The following is a 26,403-nucleotide window of genomic DNA, read 5'->3' as shown; positions in this document are numbered from 1 at the left end:
TCCTGGTCGCTATTCACTGCCATTATACGGATGAACACAAAAATTCTCCTTTTGTGGTCCATAAAAGAAAGAAGGGTATACGGCATTAGAAAAACACTGGGGTGAGTAATCTATGACTTAAATGTTCATTTTAGGGTGAACTATCCCTTTAAGTACACAACTGTAATGACACAATTAGACAGTACAAATGTGATCTGTAACAGTTGAAGGTACGTATATAGCCACTGGTGTGCTGATTATCATGGATATGAAGCAGGTGGCGTCAGAATGCATGTAATAACCTGGGAGTGTATTTCCAGCCAGGTAAAACTGTGAGAAAACACCATTTACTAAGTAGATGTAGCGCATAAATCATCTACTCTTCCCATCCCTCCTCCCAAATTGCTTTTTCTCCACCATCCTAATATCTCTCTTTTCCCACAGCCCCCTACTTTTGTGCCCCCCTCTCTCTCTCTTCATCTCATTTCCCCTCCTTCATTTTCATCCTTCTCTCCTCTCTCATTTCCTGCTGGCCGGCCCTCCATCACCCTCTCTCTCGGTGTGCAGACATCACTGCCATATTGGGACAGTGACACCTCCATTAATCAATTTAGCAAACACCACGGGCTGATCTGCACACAGTGTCATGCACACGCGCACATGCCAAAACATCGAGGACGAGTATCTACAATTCATTCACCTCAATCTGGCCCTGTGGAAGTCAAGGTCATGCAGTCCATTGGGGAATCCGTACGCAATATAAACTGAGGTTGTGGTGTGTCGGATTATGCACCACTGGATGGTACAGTCCCGCTTCCTTTGTGGATATTAATTTTTTTTTTATGTATATGGCATAGAGGGGATCTCATTGGTGAGGACTGAATCGCAGTCTTAAAAAGATGTACGGCTCGCTGTGCACTCAATACTGCCATCTTCTGACATGATTCTGGTATTGCATTGCCAACATTAACTTGTCTAATGCTGCCCCCTACAGTTTTGTAAGTGTGTCACTAAATGCTGAATGAAACACTGCCCCCTTTTGACAGGAAAGTAGAATTTCAATTTACTCTTTTATTTGATTGGGGAACTTCAAGGTACTTCATTTCAGACTCAACAAAGCCACTGCTAGTTAAAATTAAAATAAAAAGGCATTGTTTTGTATTGTAAAACACACAATGCTCATTTAAGATTCAAAACCAGGGGAAGTTTAACTAAAATATAATTTAATGTAATTTTTGTGGAAACTTGTACATCATGTATTTAAATATATATGTAATTACAGTTTTGCAACGATGAAATGCAATTTAAATGTAACATCAAATAACATACTACAGTTAAAATTATAATCAAGTACTTTACATGTGCTTTAGTTTGTTAGTGAACACATAACAAGGTATTTCTTTAAAAAGTGTAATTTTCTTCGCACAACAAAATATTATTAATACATAAGGACATAAAAGAACTTTGAAGTAAAACTTTTAATTTGACATTTAAAGGGTTAGATTAAAATAAATTGTACTAGTGTATTAAAGGGATATTTAACTCAAAAATGAAAATTAGTCAAATAACTAGCTTCCGGCAGACGGCCGTACGCAGCAATTTGCGCAATGACGTATGTAGAAGTGCAGAGGATAGAGCAAAACAAAACACCGGTCTAAAACGAGAAATTTTTAAGAGAAATGTTGGAGGATTTCGATATAAGAGAAGAGGAGCTTGAGTTAGTTGCACAGCCCTATTTCCGCGAGAGGCGTCTACGCTTGCGATGCTCCTATCCTAAGTCATACATTGCGTCAGGGGTTACTTTTGTGGCACAAGTCGACTTGCGCAGTATGCGTACAGTAGGTTCATCTGCCTGAAGCTAGTTATTATAGCTAATACAGTTTTAAATATGGATATTTTTCTTAAAAAAACGCATCGTTTCGCTTTAGTAAGGCCTTTATTAACCCCTTTGAGACGTATGGATTACTTTTATGATGGATGCGTGCATTTTTTAAGCTTGAAAATCTCGCCCCCGATTCACTACCATTATAAAGCTTGGAAGAGCCAGAATATTTTTACTTATATCTCTGATTATGTTTGTCAGAAAGAAGATAGTCATATACACCTAGAATGGCTTGAGGGTGAATCATGGGCTAATATTCGTTTTTGGGTGAACTATCCCTTTAAAAAACAGTCATGGAAGTGTACTTTGTTTAAGTACACTAAAGTGGCCTTTTATTTAATTAATATTCTATTCGCCTATCTGTAAGTATAGTTTTTTTTAAATATACTTTTAAGATTTAGGGCCCTATTTTAACAATCTGAAACGCAAGTATCAAACGCGCAACTCAAGTAAATTTGTGGGCGGATCTCACACTGTTGCTATTATACCGGCGGGATAAATGACTCTTGCGTCCGATGCAAATCTAAAATGGGTTGGTCTGAAGTAGCTACATTACTCATAGGTGTGGTTTGGGAGTAACGTGCAATAAACCAATCAGAGCGTCATCTCACATTCCCTTTAAGAGCAGGCGCGCTTTTTTCATGGTGGATTGCTATTATAACGGCGGATTTGCCAGGCGCACGCAATTTACATGATGGTAAAGGTGATTTCACAGTCTTCAGAATTTTGTTTCCTGGTTCTTTGACGTCAACCCACTTTGTCAGATGTCCTTATACCTATGTGTCTTGCCACTATTGATCAAACAGGTTTGATCCGTCATTACTACAATTAGCCTGAATAATTTAGGTAAATGTGTGAGCTAGATTTATGCCAATTTTTTCACATCTTCTTTATTGATCTGTCTCACTTGACAATCATGAACTAATCAACAAGAAAAACTACAAAGGACTACAAAACATGGCACAGAACAGGAAATAACAAAAGTCCAAACAAGACACAAGGGTTCTTAGTAAAAAGGGGATGCATTTTTTTCTGCTTTTTCATTGAAAACGGATATGATGAACAAGTGATCCAATGTCTCTATTACTTGATTTGCCAAAAATCAGTTTGATTTAAGAAATATGTTAAAGATTGCATTTCCTATACAGAGATAACACTAGATATGTATCCACCCAAGTAGCATATTTAATTTATGTGACAAATCAGAGCAGTGCAAAAACTATTTATGAATAAACCAGTGTCCATGTCTCTTTAATACCTTAATTACAATATTGGTCTTACTGTACGATGAAAATAATACAAAATTATTCTTACCTGTATAATGTCTGTCATCTGCATTAGAAGCAAAACACAGGAAAAAGAGAATAACTTATAAGGAATGATTATAAAATTGATTCTGTAATTGAAAGTACATAAATACTCACAGTGGCAAACGGGTTTGGGTGAGTCCCACTTGCCCAGCTTAGTGCAATGTGTGCTGTTTCTGCCCACTAGGATGAAACCCTCCAGACAGCTGTAGTGAAGTATTGTGTCCTCCACAGCTGGGCCTGGAGGGTGCACCGTCACACGGCCGTTCTCCAGAGACGTCCACACCCGCGGACACGGCAGCACTGAGGAGCAAACATACAGTGAAGGGTCAGTTATACAAATGTACGCCATTTAAAGGGGTGGTTGATTATGATTTCCCTTTTCTAACTTTAGTTAGTGTGTAATGTTCCTGTTTGAACATAAACAACATCTGCAAAGTTACAACGCTCAAAGTTCAAAGCAAAAGGAGATATTTGCTTTTAAAGAAATAGCTTTTTAAGGACTTCAACAAACGACTGGTAGGGACTACTACACGACATTCCTCCAGGGTTAGTGACATCACCAACCCTAAAATTTACATAAACCCCGCCCCCGGGAACACGATTTATAGATTATCATGACAGAATATGTTAATCAATGATTAGAAGATAACGACACATAAGCTAAATAAATTCATCAACTAACCATTCAGAAATGTCCTGTTGCTTCTACGTTGTCACTTCTTCCTGAGTCTCTCCATCTTTGTCTGAATCCAGTTTGAACATAAAAGGCTAAACGTTTTTGAAATTCTCAAGTAATCCATAAAGCGAAAAGATTCGTAACAGCGTGTAGCAGAAACAAATGAGCATACGTTTACACGCCTGGTGTGGCTACAGGTTTGGAGAAATAAAGGCCGGTCTCAAATAGAGGCCTGGTCTGTTTTTTAGTTTCGGGTTGTATTTAATCTTCTAAAACCCGTCAGATCGTCTGTTTAAGCCAGTTCTGTGGTGCAGATTGCGCACGCAAGAGAGCCCTGAGCATCTGGGCAGATAGTGGAGGCCGGAGAGGGAGAAGTGGAGGAGAGCGACGAGGAAGAGTTCGATCATGTCTGTACTATGTTATGATTGTACTGTACAATAAAATACAATCATTGCTTAGTCTGCAGTCTGAACACTTTATCTCAGAGCGTCCGTTAACTGAATGAATTGAGAATATCACCCGAAAATACGATAACATCAGCAATTTTCATTCAACCAGCTGATTTCTGTAAAAGAATGTAAAACTAAATGTATATTGCAGCGCAGGGTGAAGTCAGTATATACATAATGACGATTTGAGACAAATACATGTAAATTTAATGTAATGTAATTAACACTCTGTGGCGCGGCAGGATTTTGAACAACACTAAATTAAAGGCCTGTCCCATAGACGCCTGTCTCAAATACTAAAAAATTAAGAATTATTAGAATTATTATAATATTATAATAATTATTAGAAAATTAACTTTGAGCATTGTAACTTTGCTGATGTTGTTTATGCTCAAACAGCAACATCACAATGTGACATCATAATCAACCACCCCTGTCAGATCTATGTTTCTTGTGAACAGTCTGGAATGGAAATTTCCCTTGTGGGATTAATAAAGTTTTTACCTTTCATTACCTTCCCTAACCTTTATAAGGCATAACAGTGTTTTAATTCATCCATCTAAAGCAGTGATAAGATAAATGATGGCAAAAAACGAAGAAATCATCCAGAGAGACCAATTATATAACACAAAATATGCAGTTATAACTTATACTTCATATTTCCGCCCGGAAGTGATCATGTTAAACACATCAGTGCTTTCTGTCAACACCATCTGTCTGATTTTAAAACAGCACAGGACAGTCTGAAGGTTTTGTAATAGTTATAGTGTGTGTGTGTGTGTGTGTGTGTGTGTGTGTGTGTGTGTGCGTGTGTGTGCGTGTGCGTGTGTGTGTGTGTGTGTGTGTGTGTGTGTGTGTGTGTGTGTGTGTGTGTGTGTGTGTGTGTGTGTGTGTGTGCTTGTCATAGCTTACTTTTGGAGGCAATATTGCCCAAAAAAATTAATCCAGACGTTATAGCTAAATTTGACAAAACCTCCATTTTGGGAATGTTCTCAAAAGAAAAAAAGAATATCATACTTCTCTTGCTGTAATGTACATTATGCAAAGTGTACACTGATATTCAAAAGTTTGAGGTCAGAAATATATTTAGCAAGGATGCAAAATTGATTAGTAAAGTGACACTAATCTTTTGAACGAATTTAATCTGATTTCAGATACTGAAAAGTCTGTTTATTTGAACCCTAAACTTTGCAATCTGAATCACATATTTATTTACATGTACATTACATGTAATCCAAACAAAACCTCAGAATCAGCGTGCACACAATGCATCAGTCAGCCCGATCAGAACCGGAGAAAGTCACCAGAGCCACCGTGAGTATACAGTAATTGTCATTTTTGTATTGTTGACATTTCTAAAAAGAAAGCTTATATATGTCTGAAAAGCTTTTTTTTAGCAAATACTTGGTAAATGTTTTATCTCCTCCACTGGCCAGTATTTATAAGACAAAAATATATTAAAAAGAAATGTTTCCTGATCATGTGACACTGAAGACTGGAGAAAATTCAGCTTTGCCATCACAGTTAAAAATTACATTTAAAATATATTCATTTGCAATTTTTAATTCCAATTATATTTCACAATATTACTGTTTCTGTATTTTTGATCAAATAAATGCAGCTTCGGTGAGTATATTTCTTTATAAAAAGTTTGTAAAAATGTTACGGACCCCAACATTTTTAACGCTACTGTGTCATGTAAATAGTGTACAGATGAAATACCTGGATGATTTACAGTACTCCATTTGCCAATATGTGCAATACACAACAGATAACACTTGGAATTGAATACTAAAATGTGATGCTGCTTGACTTAACCATCCATTTCAAGTGTGATTAATCAAATTTTAAAAAGTCAAGAAGGAGGTGTGCAAAATTGCAGCTGATTTGATAAGGTTTTTAATAACTGAAATAGACACTGAATTGATGAGGTCATGTGACTGCAATGTAGAATAATAATATCTGAAATTCTTATCATTGGGGACTGCGTACTGTTTCAATGAATTCCTCACAATAGCAGCCACTGTACAGGGGGGTACACTGTGCACTATACGCTAATGATCATCCTTGTGCAAGTGAACCCCATCCTTTTTTTTTTTTTTTTTTTTAATAGGCAGTTATATATACATTTGTATGTAAAAACCCAATTAATACGGTGAAAATTAATATAATAAATTAGTGTAAAATATTATTTGGAAAATACAGTATTTAGTCTTTATTACATTACCTTATTACGTTTTATTTCCCTATACACTATAGTACTTTACTGTTAGATGTATTTGTTTATTTAATAAATAAATAAATGATGTACTCATTTTCATTTATCTAGTTTAAGCTAGTGTAAGCTTATTTTGTTTTTACTTATACACTGCTTTTCACTGAACTTTTCCACATACTCAAAGTCTTCTCCATAGTCTTTGGTTACTAAAGATGTTAGCTATCATTTAGATACAGTAGGTAAAAATACACGTTTGACTTACTTTGGGGGGGAAAAGTGAAAGAGAGATGGAAACAAGAGTAAGATTTCAGACTGAATCATCTGCGTTGTTGACATTTTCACATTAAGTCCTGACTGCTGGTCTAGCAAACCAGATCTATGCGCTTCCCTGATAAACAGGTTTACTAGCGAACTGTAAAGAACCTAACACTTGTATTAATCTATCATATTTCCTAGTCTTTATACTCCTTAAAAATTAATTTAGAGCTCATTTAGTACATTTGCAGGTCATCATGATGTAAATCTTTCCTCTTTTTTCCTGAGCTTGACCTTCCAGATTTACGTTTATAGCATTAAAACACAGTCACTGACCTCAAACAATTATGTTTGAATAATTTTGTTTCTGAAGATGGATGAAATTGTCATGTAAAGTTACCGTAACAAAATATCTCAATCAAAAAGTTAGTCAAAATACAAAAATTTCTAAATGTGGAAACTATCCATGCTTGTACTTAAGATATGCTTTATCTAGAAACATTTTAGACCTCAGCAGAAAACAAAAGGAGGAGTTGAACATACAGCATTTGCTGCGCTGGTTCAGGTCAGTCCAAGTGCCGTCAGGGAGACACTTCCTAACCTTTGGTCCCACAATCACTCTGCTCCCTCTGCAGATGTACTCGATTTCATAATCCACCGGCAACACCTGAACACTACGAATCTGCATCCAGAAAGAGAGAACTCTGTTACAACTAATTTAATCACATAATCACTGTTAAAAGGTGTGGGGTCAGTGACATGAATTCTGACTTTTATTACATTTACCAAAAGTGACAGTAAAGACATTTATAATTGTCCAAAAGATTTGTATTTCAAATGAATGCTGTCCTTTTGAACTTTCTATTCATCAAAGAATCCTAATATGTATATATGGTGGTTTCCACAAAAATATTAAGCAGCACACATGTTTTTAACTATTTAATTTTTATTATTTTTGAAGGATAATATGACACTGTAGACTGGAGTAATGATGCTTAAAATGCAGCTTTGCACCACAGGAAAATGCTGCATTTTAAGATATATTAAAATAGAAAACATGTTTTTTAAGTTGTAAGAATATTTCACAATATTTCACTGTATTACTATACTGCATTAAGATAATATACTGTACTGTATTTTTAATAAAAAAAAAAATACATATTACCGACCCCAAAATTGTCAACAGTAGCATAAACTTGTCCATCTATCCTCCAAACTCACACATATTTAGTATAATAAATGAACAATAAATTAAATACTTCACACCTGTTCCTGTGTCAGGCCCCTGTATCTGATCCCTCCATCTCTTGGCGGGCGAATGATAGCACAACCTGATGGAAAAATGTAGATAATCATGTTTTCTGAAGGATGTATGTGAAATCCTACTTGTTACATTTACATTTATCACAATCTGCAATGCTCGTTTTGTCCATTAGATGGCAGTCTCTCCTTTCTGAACATCTAAGGTAGCTTTAGAGCTAGCAGAAGCAATGGCGACAGCCATGATGGAAGCTCCTGTGACGGCCTGAGTCGTTTGTTTGAATATGCCATTCTTGCCACTATTATTGAATAGGATGTTATAGACCTATAAATATTATATATTATCTTCCACTTGACCAGAAACTCCCACAAAAATGTAAAACCAACTTTGCAATGGTTTTACTGGCAGAGATATTGTAATTACAGACACCAAATATAGACAATATATAGTACTAGTACTCCTCAACACAAAATTTTCCATTATATTTGAGTCATTCATGTCTCTGCGAAAATGTCTGCGTGTCCCCTTGGCTCAAGGCTCTGCCGGGGATTTGCTGTCAGAATGAAAGAGCGCTGTAGCTGTAGCCTGTTATTACAGCCTGGTTCACCTACAGTGTCAGCAGCTAATTACAGTCATCACCAAACCCAGTGCCCAGGGGCAAGACAGACCAGCATGACTGTGTGCACTAGTGTGTTCACACGTGCCTGTGTGTATTAGTCATTTTGTGTGTAAGGGTATTTTTAGGGACAAAAACATGGGCAGCATTATCAAAATCAAATGCTTCCCATTGGCTCGCTGTTTGCAGCTTTGAATAGACTGTAGAGTAGTTTAAAATGCCAAGTCTACTCTGCACAACATCTATTCTGGCATTTTGTGTGACTGCACACTGTATTCAAGAAGACCACGTACACACTGCAGATGAATACGGCTTTCACTCTTACTGAATGCTTAATCTCATTCTTTATAAGGAACGGGTCAGGATGGTCGACTAGTCATCAATAACGGCACTTTGTTAGCTTAATTTTTTTTAGCAGTGTGGTTTAACCCCTTAACTGTCAAGTCCCACTAGACGGAAGCTTGGCGCTCTATTTATTTGTTGCCTTTTTTTTAATAACATATTTTTAGTAATCATTATAAATTAGGTAGCTATCATTTGAAAGCTTACGAACTCAAAATGCATCCTGTGAAAACCATTTAGAAATTGGACATTGCGTTACCATGGAAACGGCACTGTAAAAAAAATTTTGCAGGCTCCTCCCCTAGTGGGCGGTGTCAGGTTTCATATTAAAAAATGTATAGTATATTATAATATACAATTTATATATTTGTTTCATACTATGAAAGTCAACTGTCGGGTTGCTGTCATTCTGTCATTTTTCAAAATATCTTCCTTTGTGTTCAGCAGAAGAAAGAAACTCATACAGGTTTAAACAACTTGAGGATGAGTATATGAATTTAAATTTTTAAGTGAACTATTCTTTAAGGTGCATGGTAGGCTACATACAAAGTACCTCTGTAGACAGACTGGTTTATTTAAAAAATACTTGATGTTAACAAGTCTCCATCGCTAATATTAGGCTGTTCAAAAAATGGTTAACATCAAAAAAGGTTAAAATGTTGGCTTCCATGTTTTTATGTTTGCCAACATAATTTTTTTTTTGTTACATCCATGTTTCTTGTTTACTAGACACAGAACATTGGCAATGGCTTTTATTAGAGGCTATTATAAATGGCAGTCAACGCTCATCTGACAGGCGATACACTGTGACAAGGGATATTCCACAGGCTCTTGTTTCTGTTCAACAGGCCATAGAACAGGACAATTATGCATGGGGGGGATTATATACGTGAGGATTTATGTACTTATTATAGCTGTCAGACATCTAATAGTGTTGATATTGTGTTTCATTAGTCGTTCAGCTTGGGCAAAGCAGACTAGCTAAGCTTGTAATATCTGAGATAGGAAGGAAGCAATTAGAGCTGGATGGAGAAGACGTGAGAAAAAATTCAATTCTAGATGCTGACTGATGTGACCAGTGAATAAGACCAGTTTACACACCCAGAATATCAACACACTACATAGCTAACAGAAACAATTTGACAAATAGATGCACACAAAAACTGACACACATCACTTGAAATGATCTCTCCCTCACACATACACATGTTGGGTTTTTGTGCTGTACAAACTACATTCTACCTTAACCCTACACCTAAACCTTACAGAAGATGTTGCTTTTACACCTTTTTCTTATTCCCAAAAAAATGTTATTTGTAATTTAAATAAATCTGACAAAAAATATAATAATTTGAAGCAAAATAGAAGAAAAAACCTACTAAAATGACAAAGCAAACAAAATTACTAAAACTTAAACTATAATTAAAATGAACTGAAACTGAACTGAAAATACAATAAGTAAAATCTAATTTTAATTTAATAAATACTAGTAATAAAACTAAAATAACCGGTTTCATTCAATAAGAATACTGGAAACACTGCTCTGAAATGTCATACTGAGTGCTGAATCTATTGTGAATCAATAGTGAAATTATGTTTTGGCTGAGTTCTGAACTTTGCAGTTTGTGAATGAAAGGAAAACTTTCATTTTATGTGATACATCCACGCCACTAGGTGTCAGTATAAGTCCAAGACAACCATATCGGACGGCCAGTACAAAACAAACACCATATCACTGAGTGCACCTTTAAACACAAATAGTATTGTTTAGTATTTTTCTTTAGTGTATAATTTGTACTGAATTACAGTTCTAAATAAAGTTTAAAAAACACAAATGACAACAGAAAACAGGAAATACAGGATGTAAGGGGAAAAAAAGTGCAAACACATCTCCATTACCTGTGGTCGTATTACGTGAGGCTATGGTGAGGGAGAAAGACCCGAGGAGAAACGAAAGAACAAACGCGAGGGCCATTCTTCCACCTGCAGAACAAGAGAAAGAGAGATCCGATGCATTATCAGAAGAGGAACGGGTGAGTGTGAAAACCCTTAGAGAGTGATGGAGAGTGATTGTCTAAGGGTGTGAGATGAGTGTGAGAGAGGGCCCTGAAGGACGAGAGGAAAGGAGGAAGTACAGTAGAGTAGGGAAGAGACAGGAAAGTGGTGGAGGTTGAGAGGAGGAGGCATGGGGCGAGGAGAGAAGCAGAAGGGTATGAAGAAACGGCACTTGCGGACAGACGGATCTGAACAGCTGATCTCCTCTTCTAGATTCACAGTTAGTCTACCACGACCAACCAAATGAGTCACTCGCGGCAGGGTGCCTTCCCTTACTCAGCCTACAGATCTGCTTAATATCTGCATCAAGGTGCAAGCACTGCCCAGCCATCCCCCATCAATATTCCCTTTCCGCCTTGCTGCTTTCTGACTCAGACGCGCCAACAAGCACCACTGTTGGTGTAAATGGGGGTGGACAAGATGAATGATAGCTGTTGTTTCAGTCAATGGCTATTGTGTATTTATTGGTGTTCTTTTTGACATCAAGGGTCCCATTTTGCTAGTAGCAGCATTTGCATAGCAATTGAGATTCATATGCAGTAGACACTTAAGTCTTGAATTTGACTGGCTGAGCAGCATTCCTAAAATGATAACATAGTAACAATGATAACAGCGTATGAAAACATAGATCACAATGATAACAGCTCTGTACATTAGAAGGGGATTTTTCAGTGACTTTTTCTGCAGATTGCACTTTTGGCAGGAGATGATGACAAGTGACTGTTTTTATAAGTGAATCAGTGAGTCATTGCCTCAACCAATTAATTCAACAACTCTAATTCATTGAGAAATGAAACAAGTGACGTCTTTATTCACAAGTTATTGAATGAATGACTCAACTGATTCATCCCACAACACTGATTCTTTCAGGAATGAAACAAGGTGCTGTTTTTAAGAATGAGACCTTGAATCATTGACTCCAATTCATTCAAGGCACGGAAGAAGTGACGGTCTTCATGAGTGAGTGATTGACTCAACCAATTAATTCAACAATGATTTATGTAGGAACAAAACAAGTGACTGTCTTTATGAGAAAGATATTTAATGGCTGACTCAATTTACTTATTTAAAAACACTATCTCATTCAGGAATGAAAAGGTAACTATTTATGAGTCAATGAATCTTTAACTTAATCAGTTAAAAACACTGATTCATTCAGGAACAAAACAATTGACTGTCTTTAAGAGTGTCTTTAAATCACTTACATCGAGAAGCATCCAACTGTGCATGAATCTTACAATTTGACTTAAAGGGCACCTATAATGGAATTTTGAAATTTACCTTTCATGTAGTGTGTAACATAGATCTAAGTGAACAAAAACATCCTGCGAAGTTTGAAATATGAAAGTGCACCGTATATAAAGTTATTGTCTTTCAAAAGTAAGAGTCGACTCTGAGTCATTTTTATGAATCGTTAGAAGACCGAAGCTTTTTCTCTGACTAGATGACGTCAACTTGTCAAGTTATTTGAATACGATACGCCCACTTATTGCGCTCCAAGGCCAGCAGGGAAAACTTGAGAACATCATGGCGACGAGACGCTGTGTTCTGAAGTGCGGCTCAAAAGCCAACTTTTTTCATCTGCCCAAGGAGGAGCATTTGAAGACTAAGTGGCTACAATTCATATATACAACTATACCACAGAAGTATAGTCCGAGCCTTGTGCTTTGTTCGCGCCATTTTGAAGACGATTGCTTTAAATGCAATCAAACTTGGATTCCCGAGCCGACTGATATTGAAGGAAGGTTCAGTTCCAAGTGTATTTGCATCAGCTTCCTCCTCCGTATCACAACCTGTAAGTGTTATTAATAATTGTTGCTTTTATGTTTTATGTAGCATGCTTAATAATTATTTTGTTTGTTGTGTAAGCACCGTTTAGCTTCTAGGTCTTCAATGACAATTGTATTGAGATATGTGAAGTGTTTGTCGTTGTTTTCGGAGTTGTCTTAAAGAATAGAGTAATACCTCGTAGTAACGTAACTGCATTTTTTTTTTTTTTGTAAAAACGTTATGTTTATGCATCGGGCTAACGCAAACCAAGACTGATTGTGCTTTTACAATATGAACTCTGGGCTATGCTCGCTAACATAACATTAAATTCTTTATCTTATTTTTAGTTTTTTACTACAAACTACAAAGCAGTGGACTATAATCATTATTATAACACGATTTAATTGATAAAAGCATAATTGTACTCCGTGTTAAACAATAAGTATTATCTCTGTAAACACTGCTGGGTCATCTGACCAATTGCAGATTAGCGTCGCGCAGAGGAGGGGTTTGGAAAAATGAGTCGTTGAACGAATCATTTGGGAGTCGGTGAGCAAATCAGGTAAAAATAAATGCATATTATACGACAACAAAAGTGTTTTTTGTCATTGCATGCATGTAAAACTTTTGTTGGGGACTCCCAAAACAACATTAGGAACATTTGAAATGTCATAATAGGTGCCCTTTAAAGGGGCTGTATATAAAATTCAGAAACCATTGTTATTAGCGTCACCAGTGGCCGTTAAGTGAACTTAGTTAGTGAGGCGAGCGACCCTGAGCCAAATCAGTGACGTAATGTACAAGAGACTGAACGTCATTCAAGGCCATGATATACTCACGACAAAGTTCCTTTTCGTTATTTGCTTAGAAATAAAAAAAGTTGAAAATACCTTTGCTGCGATATACTATTAACAAATATAGTGATGCCATCCATGCTGATGAGAGCGACGTTTAGATGAATAGTTTTCCTCTCAATAATACAATAAATACACAACAAAAATGACAGCAGTGAGAAAACACCAGTTATGAAAGCATCTGACCATAGCGATATGGATATGTTTGCACCAGCTCTGCAATTAACAGGCATAATGTCGAAAGATGAGGTAATTAAAATTACACTGTTATGATTATAAAGTATATTTGAGACTATAGATCTGGCTATGTGGGACTATACATATACCTATACCTTTTCTTTGTATCACACATTGACATTACAACACAGAATGGCTCTTTCGGCATCATCCTAAACATTGTATAAGCATTCATTAATGTGTCATTGTAGTGGACCTTGTTGAATCATTACAGATTAACTTTGTTTATGTCAATGTTACCGTGAAACAGCAAAGTTTTGTTTGTTTTTTTAGTATGTGTTGTGCTGTGCATTTGTTGACATTAATAGACTCCATCTGGAATAGATTGGAAGGCTCTCGGGAGCATGCGTAAACATCACATCCTTTTGATTTTCCCAGCAAAAACGTCCTTCACATAAAAATCACTGTACATGCTTTCATAGACAACCTAGGAAAGTCTTGTTTTTTTTTGTTTAATCACAAGCTGTTTCCACATTGGCAATAAAAAAAATATTAATAGATGAAAATTATTTTATGTAAATTTAATTTAAACCATGTATTATGTTGCAGCTCCTAACAATGTTACTGGCCAACTGGTGAGTAACTCACTAAAGCCAATTTCTACTTGCATTTTGGGCTTGGCGAGTGTTTATTTTGAACCTTGTTGACAACGTCGAAGTAAATGGGAACGTTGAAAGGAAGATGTATACTGTAATAGCAGAGCATGTTCATAAGTCCCTATAATGAGTGTGGAATTGCAGGGAAGCAAAAGAAAAAATATGCTTCAAAGAGCTGAAAAACCACAGAGAGACAAATCTGGGACATAGAGCACGTAAACCACCAGCTTCGTACGCGGAACTGGGGCCAATGCACACACACGCTCACATTTACTCACACACAATCTGATTAGACAGCCAACAATCAACCAGGACTAATCTACATAAATTAATTTCACCCAAATGATATGCTAATTTAAAATACAGGTAGCAAAGCAGGAAGTCTCAACTCCACCAGAATGCTCTACACTTCCTGCGCTGTAATCACAATGGAAGCAATTTCTAGAGATTATTCACGGCTTCTAACTGTTCTCAAAGGAGTATGAACGAGTATATGAGCCATAACACATTTCATCCCACACTATAAAAGCAGACAAGGTTTTCCGCCGTGGGAGAGCAGTGTGCTGTAAAGGCGGTCTTTGCATGAAAGGCAGGTTAGGATTAACTTTAGCTGGAGAGGAGAGATTTTCATGAATGCAATGAACATATGGAACTGCCGTACAGCCTTGACAGGAAAAAAAGAGAACGAAAGGGAGAAATAGACAGAAGCTAGCATGCTGCCTTGCTGTCTACTGCCTACATTGGCAGCTGCCTTCAAAGGGGTTGTGCACACAGGACATGTTCTTGCGTTCTGTCTGCGCTAATTGTTGGTCTATGGTAAATATGGACTAGACAAACATCTTTGTCCGTTACGGAACGTCTCACACCACAAGCGCGTTGTTCTTACGATTCTATGCCATGTTAAAAATAGTTTATGAAATGCAGTGCAGTAAATCAATGTCAGTTTTTAAAAATGAACCAATGAGGGCTTCTCGGATGAACCTGAGGACTTCTTATTTACATGTGCAAGAATATTGAGTGTTAAAGGTAGTTGCATGCATGTCCATAAGCTATTTGTAATTAACATCAATATTTTAGGTTACAATTTAAACAAATGTATATGGAAATTATGTTTTACATGCCATTTCTTCTGCACAACTCCATAGTTATATCCTGCAGTCTTTCAAATTATATGAGCTCATTAAAGCAGCAGATATAATAATTAGCAAAATGTCATGACAACAAATTTCCAAAAGTATTTAATGTCAAGCAGGCTACCCATTAGCAAAGGTGTATAGGAGTTAATGCCGCTATAAACGTGCCTTCTGTTCAAATCTGTTACGCTCCATCAAGCTGTTTTTTATGCTAGGATGTGTCCTGTGTGAATGTGCCTGAAGGAATCATCATAATAGAAATGTAGCCACATAGGAGACTGATTTAGAATGCTAAATAAACACTGAGCAACACAAGCACTACATATATTAGTGCTCCTCACATGAAGCACACAAGAGTTGTGTCCCAAATTACATACTACACATATACACTACTATGCACTATGCTCAACCATCAAGTGTATGAGGTTAAAAAGATTATACTGTCATCTAGCACTGGAATCTGATAGCCCGTGTCTATTGTCTAAGTAAAGCTGTGACAGTAGAGTATTTGAGGTGCCCAACATCCCACAGTTTTTTTATTAAAAAAGTGCATCATCCGGGTATTATAAGTGCACTTTTTCTTGTTTACATTTTCAGGGTGAGCAGAGCACACTACTCACACTTACTGCTTATACTACAAAATGGCTTAGAATAGTGCATAAGTACGCAAATTGGGCCGCACATAAGATATTTGACGGCTGATTCCAAAAGAGTTTGGTGTTACAGTAGCATGTTGCTAAGCTAACTAGGTGATACTGTAATAATCATAAAAAGCACATACATTTTTTTTTATCAAAACTTTGCCATTCTGAATTAAATAAGTATATTTCATACTATTTACTCCACTGCATTTCATAAAACATCATTCCTAGTTATTTTGAACTGAAGAAATCATCACTCACTCCAAGACGAGATGGCGTTTAATTTGTGAACAAGCTGATATTTTTTTCAATTAACCTGTTTAATCGGTTGGCAAATCGAACTGAACGATTCATTCGTGAATTGGACCGATCTGTTCTTGAGTCATCAACTTACTGATTCAAATGAGCCGGTCTCCACTTAACAATTCACAGAGTTCACAAGTAAAACAAAACAAAGCAAAAAAAACGTTACTAATGCCGAATTTGAGGATTTATCATTTTTAAATGAAAATCAAATTTTGGACGACTGTCAGTGACAGTGTAAAGCCCATTGAGCTGTTTAAGCCCATTGTATGAAATGGCTGAATGTGGACATGTCCACATTTGTGTATCACCATAGATCAATACACGTGTCTGCCTAATCTTCTACAAGACCATTCATAATAATTCATAATCATGTCAGACTTAGGGGCTTTTTACACGACACCATTTCAACTATAAACGGTAGACTTTTTATGCTTTTTGGCAATTAATTTGTGCGACAATACCCCTACGCCCACCCACCCTCTCTCTCTCTCTCTCACACACACACATATTTTGAGATAGAGTATATTGATAAATAAATAACCAATTAATCAGTCATTTTTGCCTTTAAGACCTTATACATTAAAGGCGTTTTCCACTATACAGTACCAGCTCGCCTCGCCTTGACTCGCCTTTGTTTGGTTTTCCACAGTGTAAAAGTTGTACCTGTACCTGCTTCCAGATACTTTTTTTCGTATCACCTCCGGCGAGGTTCTGAGCGAGCTGAGGCGATACTAAAATGTGACGTGACAGACGGCAGACTGTGCTGATTGGTCAGAGAGAATCGTCACTATTCACTGCGTCATCTTTGCACACGTCAGACGGAGTATCCTGAATAACCCCGGCATTTTTAAATAGTTTGGCCAGAGATTGCGTGATATACCCATTACTAATATTATGTAAAACAGCATACACTCGATTTCCTTCATTGTCCTGTGTGTGTGGGTAGCGGGTTTGTGTCACGTCGCTATGACGACCAGGTACTATTGTGGAGGTACTATCTGCAATGGAAACCGGAGCGAAAAGCGAGTCGAGTCAAGTTGAGCTGGTAATGGAAAAGCGCCATAAGTAATCAAGTACTTTTTCTCAAGTAAAATGGAAAAGGAGTACTTAAAACATAATACTTTTACTGGAGTATTTTTTTATTAGGGTATCTGAACTTTTACTCAAGCACTTGATTGTATACATCATCCACCACTGCTTAAAATGTTGTCTAGGCAGACAGCTTGCTAGGTTTTGGAACCACTATTGTCAGAGTAAGGCTCTGATGCTAGGTATAGTAAAGAGGAGATTGTGACTGCTGCTTTGTTTTGTGAAAATTAAGCCAATGAAATGCACTTGCTGCAGTGCAGGGTGAATGTACACACACATACACACACAATCTGACAATGGCATGAAGACAGGGCTCCACCTGAGGCGTAAAACTGACCTCTTGGTAGCAAGCTCTCTTGTCTCTCTCTCTCTCTCTCTAACATGTTCTCTCTCTCTGGCTTGCTTTTTTTCCAGGCCACAATTGTTTTCTTTATTGTATCCTTCCAAAACCATTGCTGTCTTTCTCTTTCCTCCCTATTCAGTCTTCTTTTATCTCTCTACAGAGCAATTACGCTCAATCTTTCTCCCTTCCATCTTTCTAACGGGCTTGTCTCATGAAAACAACATTTCACTCAAACGGTTTCTCACACCATATACTCATTATACGCAGTCTGATTGCAATACACAGCGCTGAAATCGCCGCCAAACTCTGCATATTTTTGATTTACGCCACCCTGATTGAAACACCTAAATATTCAAGATTGGGTTCATTCAAAAGTACCATTTTTAGAATCGGTCATTGAAAAACATACCATTGCCCACTACTCCGAAAACTGAGGTGAAAACGTCCCCTGCAGTGTTTATGTTGGATACAGCCCTGGCACGCACACATTTATACACATTCACTTGGTAAATGACAGGTGACAATCTCTGTATGGACAGTGAAAGCAAAGCACGTCTCTTTTTGACTGGAAACCAAAGCTGAAAACTGCCTAATTCTGTTGCCAGGCAACCATTCATATACCCTCCTTCCGTTTGCTCTTTGACTGCTGTCAGACTTTCTTGATGTTGTAACCCCCGGTGACATGCTGTCTCCACCACGCCTCTGTAAACGAACCCTCTCACCAATCTGACTGCAGAGGTGATGAGTGAACTCGATGGTTTCACCGCAGTGTCTTATCAGCACCTCATCTAGCGCGAATGTGTGGATTATCACCTGGGCAGCTAATATTACCCAGCATAGAAATAGCATAAGCATGTAAATTAGCATGGAACGAGGACCTAAAATAAGAGCAGTGTTTACAGTGTAATTTAACCTTTTGGGGGTACAACAGCTTGTCACTTGGGAAGCACCCATAAAAGAACAACTTTGTACCTTATCTACTGCTAAAAACAGTAGTACTACTACCATGAACGTTTTTATAATGTGCAAAGATGTGCCTTTAATAGTACTGCACTCCTAAAGGTACAATTTTTGCATTCTGCAATGGACATTCTAATTGGTGAGTTATGATTGGATTAATGTGTTTTTTGTGTGTTTTTAGCAAATTGCTGGTTACTAAGGGGTTCTAGCTGGTTTCTTGAACATTTCGGGTGGTTGGTGGTTGCTTAGTGGTCCAAGTTAAAAGAGCCCACCTTAAACCCAGAGTATAGTGTACTTCCTTTGTTCGTGTTCCACTTTGGCTAGCCGACAGTCCGCGTGACATAATTTTCATCATCAGCACAGTCTACTGATCTCCCCAAACAGAGAACAAAGGTGTTTTTTACCAAGTACAACATGTCCCTATCACATCTTTGTTGATCCTGGAACAACAATAATTAATAATAATTTGTTACATTTATATAGCGCTTTTTCTGGGGCCTCAAAGTGCTTCACATATGGAAGGGGGAATCTCCTCAACCACCACCAATGTGCAGCATCCACCTGGATGATGCGACGGCAGCCATATTGCGCCAGAACGCCCACCACACACTAGCTTTTAACACCACGCAACAACATTTCAATCAACCAGTCAGATAATGAGGAATGTCAAGTTTAGGCTTACAACCAGGGTTAGGTGCTTCTACACCATTCTTATTTACATTTATGCATTTACATTTATGCATTTGGCAGACGCTTTTATCCATAGCGACTTACATTGCATTATCCTATACATTTATACATAGGTATGTGCAATCCCCTGGGATCGAACCCACAATCTTGCGTTGTTATCGCAATGCTCTTACCACTGAGCTACAGGAAAGCAGGACCAGGTGATATTCACCTATCATTTTCTTTTGATTTTAGGGATAACTTATGGGTAGGGTTAGGTTTAGGGTAAGGATAGGGTTAGGACTCAATTTTCGGACTGAAATGTTGTTCCAGGACAAACACAGTCTGCATTCAGCGAGTGATTTCAGTGCTTGAAAACAAAGGTCTACTAGTGTAGAGCAGAGTATACTCTGAAAGGCTTATGTGCTCAACCGTGAGAGAGTGCACCTGCTCCTTTAGGTCTCTATGATAGGTCTCTCTATATGATCTCTACATAACTCGCTGAAAAAAGCTGGTTTGTTGTTGTTTGCAGGTCCCAGCCTGGCCAAGCAGGTGTTTAGCTGGTTTAACTGGGTGAAAATAGCTGAAAAGTGCCCATAACCCCTCGGAAATCAGCCACCAGACTAGCCTGACCCGGCTGGGAGACCGGAAAACCAGATTTGTCTGATTTAAGATGTTTGTTTTTGTTTTTTCCACAGGTTATGGTTTGGGTCTTTTCATAAATGTAAGTGTAACTGGTCCTACTCACACAGCTTTGAGTCGGATTCGAACCAGCGTCAACTGACATGGAGGTAGGAGGCTAACAACTATGCTAAAGATTGGAGCCTCTAGGCTCATTTGCTTGAGGTCAGGGGAGAGAGATTTACGCGCACCGCTCTAACCAGCTGGCTTCTGTTACACTCACCCCCCTAAACCTCACTCCCATCCGGGTCACAGGCACCAATGTAAATTATGAATTTCCCCTAGCTAGTAAAGGGAAAATTTTGCCCCACAGCTGATTTGATAGGTCAACTCAATCACACGGTCACCTTTCAAGAAAAGGTCAGACTTCATGGATTCAGTTCAGAGTTCAGAAATATCATGGAGGCATCTGATCACGACAAACAACAATGGTATCTACCAGGATGTGCTACCCACACTACAACGACATTAAGGTTAGGGTTAGAGGTTAGTATTTGTTATAGCATTATAGGCAATCAGCACTGTGATTGGCATGACCAATGAAATCTTTAGAATCGGCTGTGGGCGAGGGGAACTATTTTTTTTCACCCATGACCAATAGTAATTATGATTACTGCCTTAGAAAGCACCAATTATACTTTCTAGAGTCCAAAGGTCTCCAATAAAACAAATAGGGGCCATCAAGTGCCCCTCTTGGGGACGACCCTTTGGAAAAGGATATTAGGATATTAGTTACTGTAGTTTGAGACAATTGCTCCCCAGTGTTGCTACCGCACACTCTACTGTCACTTCCTGTGAAATGCACACTGAATGATGAAAACTGTCACTGACCTCCTCAACATCGACCTGTCTGCTAACTGATAAGGGCGATGAACGCCTGACAACCTGACTGATGTAAATCTGGGTGGGAGGATCACGGACCATTAGAAAGTAAGTGTGTGCACATCTCTTAACAAAGGACACAAATTCTCCTAGGGAATTCTGCTATGCATAGTCATTTTCACTTAGTAAAAACCAAATGGAAGGTGTCCGAAGTGAGGTAAACTCTTTATTCTACCATGACACATCTCAGCGTAAGCCAACTTCCTCCTCTGTTAATACGCCTAAATCTGCAGGATTCAAAAAGAAGTTCAAAGATGTCAATTCTAATTCCTCCAAAATCACAGGAGATGTCTGAGTTTGGAAGCTCGGCTGGTGGAGTACGTGACCAGACGTTGAGGGATGTAATTCAAGCTGGCAGAACGTGAAGCCAATAAGCCACAGCACATAACACAGTCAATAATTATGGGGTGAGAGAGAAGCTTTGCTGCTGTATCCATCCGCCCTGGACTCTCCTTCTTGGACCTGGATCTATAGCACATGCGCAAATAGACCTCACAACTTCACTATAAACACACAAAAACAAATTTACTGGTAAATACTCATTAAAAATACCTAAATAAGATTTAACTAAACAGAGACATGACATACTGTATGTGCCTGCTGAAAAGACCAAGCGCAATACAACACCAGTGAATGTTGGGTATCAGATATTTCACCCTAAAATCTGTCATCATGTACTCACTCTCATGTCATAAAAACATTTATTTTCTTTCACGTAGCACAAAAGGAGATATTTTTCAGTGTTCACGCTGATCTTTACATAGAATGAAAGAAAATAGTGACCAGAGCTGCCAAGCTCCATAAAATGTAAAACGATAAATAAAAGAGGATCATAAAGTCATAAAAAAGGCATATTCAAATATATGGATGTGTTGTACCAGGTTTGACATCAATGATGCCAAAGGCCATTGATTCTAGTGTTAATATTGTTATGTTTGTTAATTGAAATAAAGCTAAAAATAAAATACGTTTAAGTTAAAAGTACAAAAATTCATTCAAAAAAATGAAATAAAATAAAATGTTTAAAATATGAATAAAAACTATTGTATATACTACAATAACTGATTGGTTCTCATACGTTTTGTAACTGAATTTGAATATGTGCAGATTTTTTGTGTAATTTTGCTAATGTAACTTAGAATATGGACAGCAATTAATTTTATGAATAAGTGACGACAATGTTTACTTTACTTAATTTAACCGGTTTAATCAAGAAGACAATGCTGGTTGACTAGTTTCACACTAGCTAAATTTAACATGTTTGGTTATGCATGTCCACAGAATAGACAAGCACCAAAACAAAAAAGGCCATCATAACACACCTTGAATCAGTACGAAAATTCTTGCTGATTATGCAGATTATGTTCCAAGCATCAAAACCTAAGAAATATTTTATCATATTCAATACATTACTCTAAATTAGTAAAGGATGCTTGTCCTTACTAAGGTCTAACGTTTGCTCAAAGCATCTGATCTTCATAAATTTCAGATCCACTGCTCATTTCTTTGAGCTACCCTTGCCATTTGTTTTCTGTATGGAATATATGATGAGAGTATGTAAGTAAAGTAAATAATATACCCAAACGTATAGCACATAGGCTTATTTTTAGAAACCTCCGGACTGAGTCATCATAAAATTGAAAGTACATTATGGCTAAGATGGTTGGGGGATCTGCTTCCACATGGTGCAACTCAAACAGTGCCAAAAAACAACAAGGAAAAAAATAGCTTGGAAAGCCATGAAGCACAAAGACACTCTAGGAAACAGCGAGACACAAACATACACTGACTCCCATCGAGTCGCACGAGTGAAACGCAACAGGACACATGCAAACCCATGCTGTGATACACGCCTACATGGATCAGAGATGCAGGCCACCGGCAGCAAAGAGGAAGAGAGAGAGAGAGAAGATGCAGAGCTGTAATTCCTCAATCAATGCCATAAGGCATGAGTGTGAGGTGTAACAGACAGCTTATTAGGCCGGAAGCCAGGTCCACTCCTCAGGATGTTTTTTGCTACCTTTTTTTCACTATTATTTCCTATTATCTTATACCTTGGGCCATCACAAGTTGATAATGACCACCCCCAACTCGGCCCCGTTTGGTCTCAGGGGCCCAAAAACTCCCTTTTTGGGAAAAGCTTTTGACGGAATTATGTAATTGTGAATATTAAGGTACTGCAGCTACATAAATGGTCATATAACCCTAAAATTTTGCATGGTGTATCCTGACACATAGGGGAAACTAGCAGAAAAAGATTCTGGGGATTTCTGCCTTTTTGCTGTCAAATATCACCATCAACATACCCCAAAAGACCAAAAAATGTCTGTCCGCCTGACAAATTGTCATCAAAAGTGATCATTTTCAAGCATTTTATTATACATATCACTGCCTCAAATGTACATGAAAAACTACTTCCCAAGTTTATAAGCTTCAATTTAAGACCAAGATGACCTTTCTGCCTAGTGGATTACAGCTGGTATAACCAAAGTTCTCCCCTGTACCCCAAATCGGAGGAACAGAACTTTCAAGCATTACCATTCCAGATATGGGATTAACCCCTTATATTGGCATCAGCCATTACATATTTAAAACAGTAATATTCTATACTAAACCTAAACTAATCTTGACAAACTATATATCATTTGAAAACTTACAATCTCTAGTTTACATATTTGGTGACTGATTTTCTAAATAAATTACAGTGGAGCCGTAATTTATCAATTTGCAACAATAATATTTTCATACTCCTAAGGCTGTTCAGACCTTTATTTTGAAATAGTGATGAACATGAAAAATCATGAAAGAATGGTAGAAACCTCAGTTTGTTTTCATGCCAAGAGTTCAAAAGATAGCATCCAATTAATTATTTTAGAAAAAAAAGGTCTGAAAATGTTTTAAATATAAATAAAATAATAATAGATTCGCCATTTGTGATGTGGTAGCGAGCTATAATGCACATACGTGTTCTTTTTGTGTTTCTTAGAGGTTGAATTAATTTCAAAATCTGCCAAACTTCCAATACTACTTCTGAATGGAATGTCTACTTCATAAATTGTATGAAAATTGTAAAAATAATGGTTCAGATCACTCAAACAACAAATGGAAATAGAGGCGCCCTTATATGGGCAGTATGGTCAACTAGTGAAAAAGTTTGGTACTGCGCCCAAACAAAATCTCACTGAAAGCTTATTTTTTGAGATGTCAACCTAAAATTTGAAACACAACTTGTTCAGATTTTTGGCTTTGATTTTTTTTTTAAATCCACCAGGTTTTGAAAATATATATTTCATATAAAATATGAATAACACAATTTTTAACTGTGTACATTTTCATAAACTCAAACTTCTATAACTTTTTTTCTGTTTAAATTTCTTAATTTATTTCACTTCTACAAAAATCTGCCAAATGTCTTCTTTAAAACAAAACCAATCTTACATCTATATTTAGATGTAAAGCATTCTTGAATTACAACCATTTAAGTTTGGAATGTGCATTTTCATGTCTATTAAAAAAAGGGGGGTGCCGCTTAAGGAGTTAAGCATATTTTTTGCATATGAACAATACTTCTAAAAAGAGTTGAGACTTGACTTACATACTGCTATACTATATGAAGTGAATTGCACAATGTTTATTCAGTAATGTTATGCCCCTAGGTGGAATAAGGTCAGGGTGCAACATAGGGTACAATCACACAAAATCAATTAACCAAATGTCCATCCATCCATCTTCCGCTTACCCGGGGCCGGGTCGCGGGAGCAGCAGTCTAAGCAGAGATGCCCAGACTTCCAGACTTCCCTCTCCCCAGACACTTCCTCCAGCTCTACCGGGGGGACACACATAGACATAGTCTCTCCAGCGTGTCCTAGGTCTTCCCCGGGGTCTACTCCCGGTTGGACGCGCCAGAACACCTTCCCGGGAAGGCGTCCAAGAGGCATCCGGAACAGATGCCCGAGCCACCTCAGCTGGCCCCTCTCGATGTGGAGGAGCAGCAGCTCTACTTTGAGCTCCTCCTGAGTGACCGAGCTCCTCACCCTATCTCTAAGGGATCGCCACTCTGGAGAAAGCTCATTTCGACCGCCTGTATCCGGGATCTTCTCCTTTCGGTCAGGACCCACAGCTCAAGACCATAGGTGAGGGTAGGAACGTAGATTGACCGGTAAATCGAGAGCTTTACCTTGCAGCTCAGCTCCTTCTTCACCACGACAGACCGGTACATCGACCGCATTACTGCAGAAGCTGCACTGATCCGTCTGTCAATCTCCCGTTCCATCCTTCCCTCACTCGTGAACAAGACCCCAAGATACTTGAACTCCCCCACTTGAGGCAGGAACTCTCCACCAACCTGAAGTGTGCAAGCCACCCTTTTCCGACTGAGAACCAAGGCGGCCGGATTTGGAGGTGCTGATTCTCATCCCAGCAGCTTCACACTTGGCTGAAAACCGTCCTAGTGCATGCTGAAGGTCCTGGTCTGATGGGGCCAGCATGACAAATTCATCCACAAAAAGCAGAGACGAAATCGTGTGGTCCCCAAAACGGACCCCCTCCGGCCCCCCTCCAGCCCCTGGCTGCGCCTAGAAATTCTGTCCATAAAAGTTATGAACAGAACTGGTTGCAAAGTCAAACATGCACCGGGAACAAGTCTGACTTACTGCCGGCAATGCAAACCAAGCTCCTGCTCCAGTCGTACAGGGACCGGACAGCCCTTAGCAAAGGGCCCCGGACCCCATACTCCCAGAGCACCATTCACAGGACACGGTGATGGACACAGTCGAATGCCTTCTCCAAATCCACAAAGCACATGTTCATTGAAGTTCCACGACCGGGACGAAAACCGCACTGTTCCGCACTGAATTCACTGTTCGTGAATTCGAGGTTCTACTATCGGCCGAATTCTCCTCTCCAGTACCCTGGCATAGACTTTCCCGGGGAGGCTGAGGAGTGTGATCCCCCTGTAGTTGGAACAAAACTTCCGGCCCCACTTCTTAAAAAGAAGGACCACCACCCCGGTCTCTCAGCCCAAAGTTACTGTCCCTGACCGCCACATGATATTGCAGAGGCGTGTCAGCCAAGACAGCCCCACAACATCCAGAAACTTGATTTTTTGCCTTCACAACCACCCGGACTGCAGTCCGCTTGGCCTGCCAGTACCATTCAGCTGCCTCAAGTGTCCCACAAGCCAGCCAGGCCCAATAGGAC

The 26,403-nt window shown here is 38.4% G+C and overlaps 1 protein-coding gene across 1 annotated transcript in view; it reads right to left on the bottom strand.

Annotated features, from left to right (window-relative positions):
* Window positions 1–26,403, bottom strand: part of gabbr1b (gamma-aminobutyric acid (GABA) B receptor, 1b) — a 119,196-nt gene that overhangs the window by 71,822 nt on the left and 20,971 nt on the right. The window contains exons 2-6 of the mRNA XM_079589866.1: window positions 10,888–10,971; window positions 8,036–8,100; window positions 7,313–7,451; window positions 3,286–3,471; window positions 3,176–3,193 (exon numbers count right to left, since the gene is read on the bottom strand). Coding sequence (XP_079445992.1) covers window positions 3,176–3,193; window positions 3,286–3,471; window positions 7,313–7,451; window positions 8,036–8,100; window positions 10,888–10,963 — 484 coding nt within the window. The 5' untranslated portion in view covers window positions 10,964–10,971. The remainder of the gene's footprint in view (window positions 1–3,175; window positions 3,194–3,285; window positions 3,472–7,312; window positions 7,452–8,035; window positions 8,101–10,887; window positions 10,972–26,403) is intronic.

Source organism: Phoxinus phoxinus (genome assembly GCF_949152265.1).
Source record: "Phoxinus phoxinus genome assembly, chromosome: 19".
Lineage (NCBI taxonomy): Eukaryota > Metazoa > Chordata > Actinopteri > Cypriniformes > Leuciscidae > Phoxinus > Phoxinus phoxinus.
This window is presented reverse-complemented; position numbering and strand designations above follow the sequence as displayed.